The sequence below is a fragment of the Mus caroli genome, chromosome 9 (genome assembly GCF_900094665.2).
Source record: "Mus caroli chromosome 9, CAROLI_EIJ_v1.1, whole genome shotgun sequence".
Classification (NCBI taxonomy): Eukaryota; Metazoa; Chordata; class Mammalia; order Rodentia; family Muridae; genus Mus; species Mus caroli.
Window position 1 is genome coordinate 39,901,652 of NC_034578.1, and position 1,999 is coordinate 39,903,650.

The 1,999-nt window shown below is 40.1% G+C and overlaps 1 protein-coding gene across 5 annotated transcripts in view; it reads right to left on the reverse strand.

The window, feature by feature from the left end:
• The window catches only part of Arhgef12 (Rho guanine nucleotide exchange factor 12), a 142,068-nt gene that overhangs the window by 55,697 nt on the left and 84,372 nt on the right, over positions 1 to 1,999 (reverse strand). For all 5 annotated transcript variants that reach the window (XM_029481425.1, XM_021171561.2, XM_029481424.1 and 2 more), the window contains one exon: positions 499 to 556. In XM_029481425.1, coding sequence (XP_029337285.1) covers positions 499 to 556 — 58 coding nt within the window. The remainder of the gene's footprint in view (positions 1 to 498; positions 557 to 1,999) is intronic.

Genomic DNA, 1,999 nt, shown 5'->3' on the forward strand with positions numbered 1-1,999 from the left:
AACTTTGTCTCTGTAACTCCTTCCCTGGGTGTTTTGTTCCCAATTCTAAGAAGGTGCACAATGTCCACACTTTGGTCTTCATTCTTCTTGAGTTTCATGCGTTTAAGTTCTTCTCAGGACACTGTATCCGATTCTCAAGCTCCTTGATTGTCAGGATTTATATACTTTCAAACAGACATACTGAAGCTGGGAGCTGACACAAAATAACTAGTAAATTTTTACCTTAGACCTTCCAATGGGGTTGGGGGCGTGGAAAACACCAAGCTACAGGGCTAGGTCACAGACCGATTTGCCAAATAATGTTTTATTGGAACTAAGCCATATCCACTCATTTGTATATTGTCCACATATGCTTTTGTGCTACAGTAACAAGCTCCAGTAGTAACTATGTAGTTCACAAAGCCTAAAATACTTGGTATTTGGCCAGTTACAGAAAAATGCTTGGTGACCCTTTTTTAATGGTTTGAGAAAACAAATTAAAAAATAACATTCACCTACATCTGATTAGTTTCACCACCTCCAGATGATTTGAATGGGTCACCAGAGTACCATTCACCTGTAAGAAAATTTAAACAATACGCATCAGATAGAACAACAGACGCAGAGTGACTTCAGGACGTACTGTGTATTAATTATAATAAACACTTGGCCCAAAATTCATTTTTCCACTACATATTCAGCAACAAAATGAACTTAAACACAAAACAAGACCTTCATTTAAAGGTGGTGTATCTAACCCGTGGCCACTTGGCTACAGCATCCTAGGATAGCTGAGAAGACAAGCCCGATCTATTTATAGATGACAATGACATAGTGCAATGTAAAAGAGTCGAACATTGATAACTGCAGCATAATCAACACAATCAATTCAAAATATTCTTGAAAACAGATTTACATACAATCATGATATTGTTGCTAGAGAGAGATGGCTCAGCAATTTTGGGGGGGGGGGTTGGGGGAGTTCAAGACAGGGTTTCTCTGTGTAGCCCTGGCTGTCCTGGAACTCACTCTGTAGACCAGGCTGGCCTCAAACTCAGAAATCCACCTGCCTCTGCTTCCCACTGCCCGGCATGGCTCAACAATTAAAGAGAACTACACTGCTCTTCCAGAGGATCCAGGTTCGGTTCCCAGCACCCACATGATGGCCCACAACTATCTATATTTCCCAGGTCAAGGGAATACAATGCTCTCTTTTGGTCTTCATGGGCATTGGGCACAAATGTGGTACACAGCATAAGGGAGGCAAAACATCCACATACATTTTTTTTTTTTAATTTAAGTTAAAATAAGCCAACAACAAACCCTTCACAGATTTGTTAAACTACTCCAATTCAAAAAGATGCCTTTAGGGTTGGGGATGCAGCTTAGCTGGCAAATCATCTGCTTAACATGCACGGAGCCCTAGGTTCTGTTCCCAGCACTGTATACACTGGGCATTGATGGTAACTGACTGTCACCTCAGTACTGAGGAGGGGGTGGTGGTGGTGGAGGAGGAGGAGGAGGAGGCAGAGGATCAATAATATAAGGCTACCATATCCTATCAAAAAGCAAACAAAAATCTTTGCTTTTAATTACTAAGAGTTGAATGATTTTTCAAAACAATAATCAAAAATAATAGTGTTGTGTAATAATACTCAATTTACTTTTAATCTTTCAAACATGATGTAATCTTTACAGAAAAAAATAGATATAAAAATGTTAGCCAAGGTCTGCACTAAACGAACAAATTAAGGTAAAGCTATCAAAGACAGATTATTTTTATTAGGTATTTTATTTATTTACATTTCAGATGTTATCCCCTTTCCTGGTTCCCCCTCCAGAACCCCCTATCCTACCCCCCTTCCCCTGTTCTATGAGGGTGCTCCCCCACCCACCCACTCCCACATCACTGCCGCCTCACTGTCCTGGCACTTCCTACACTAGGGCATCGAGCTTCCACATCAAACACAGATTTCACATTAATTGTATACTTTTTTTTCATGCAACTTTTTTTTTTTTT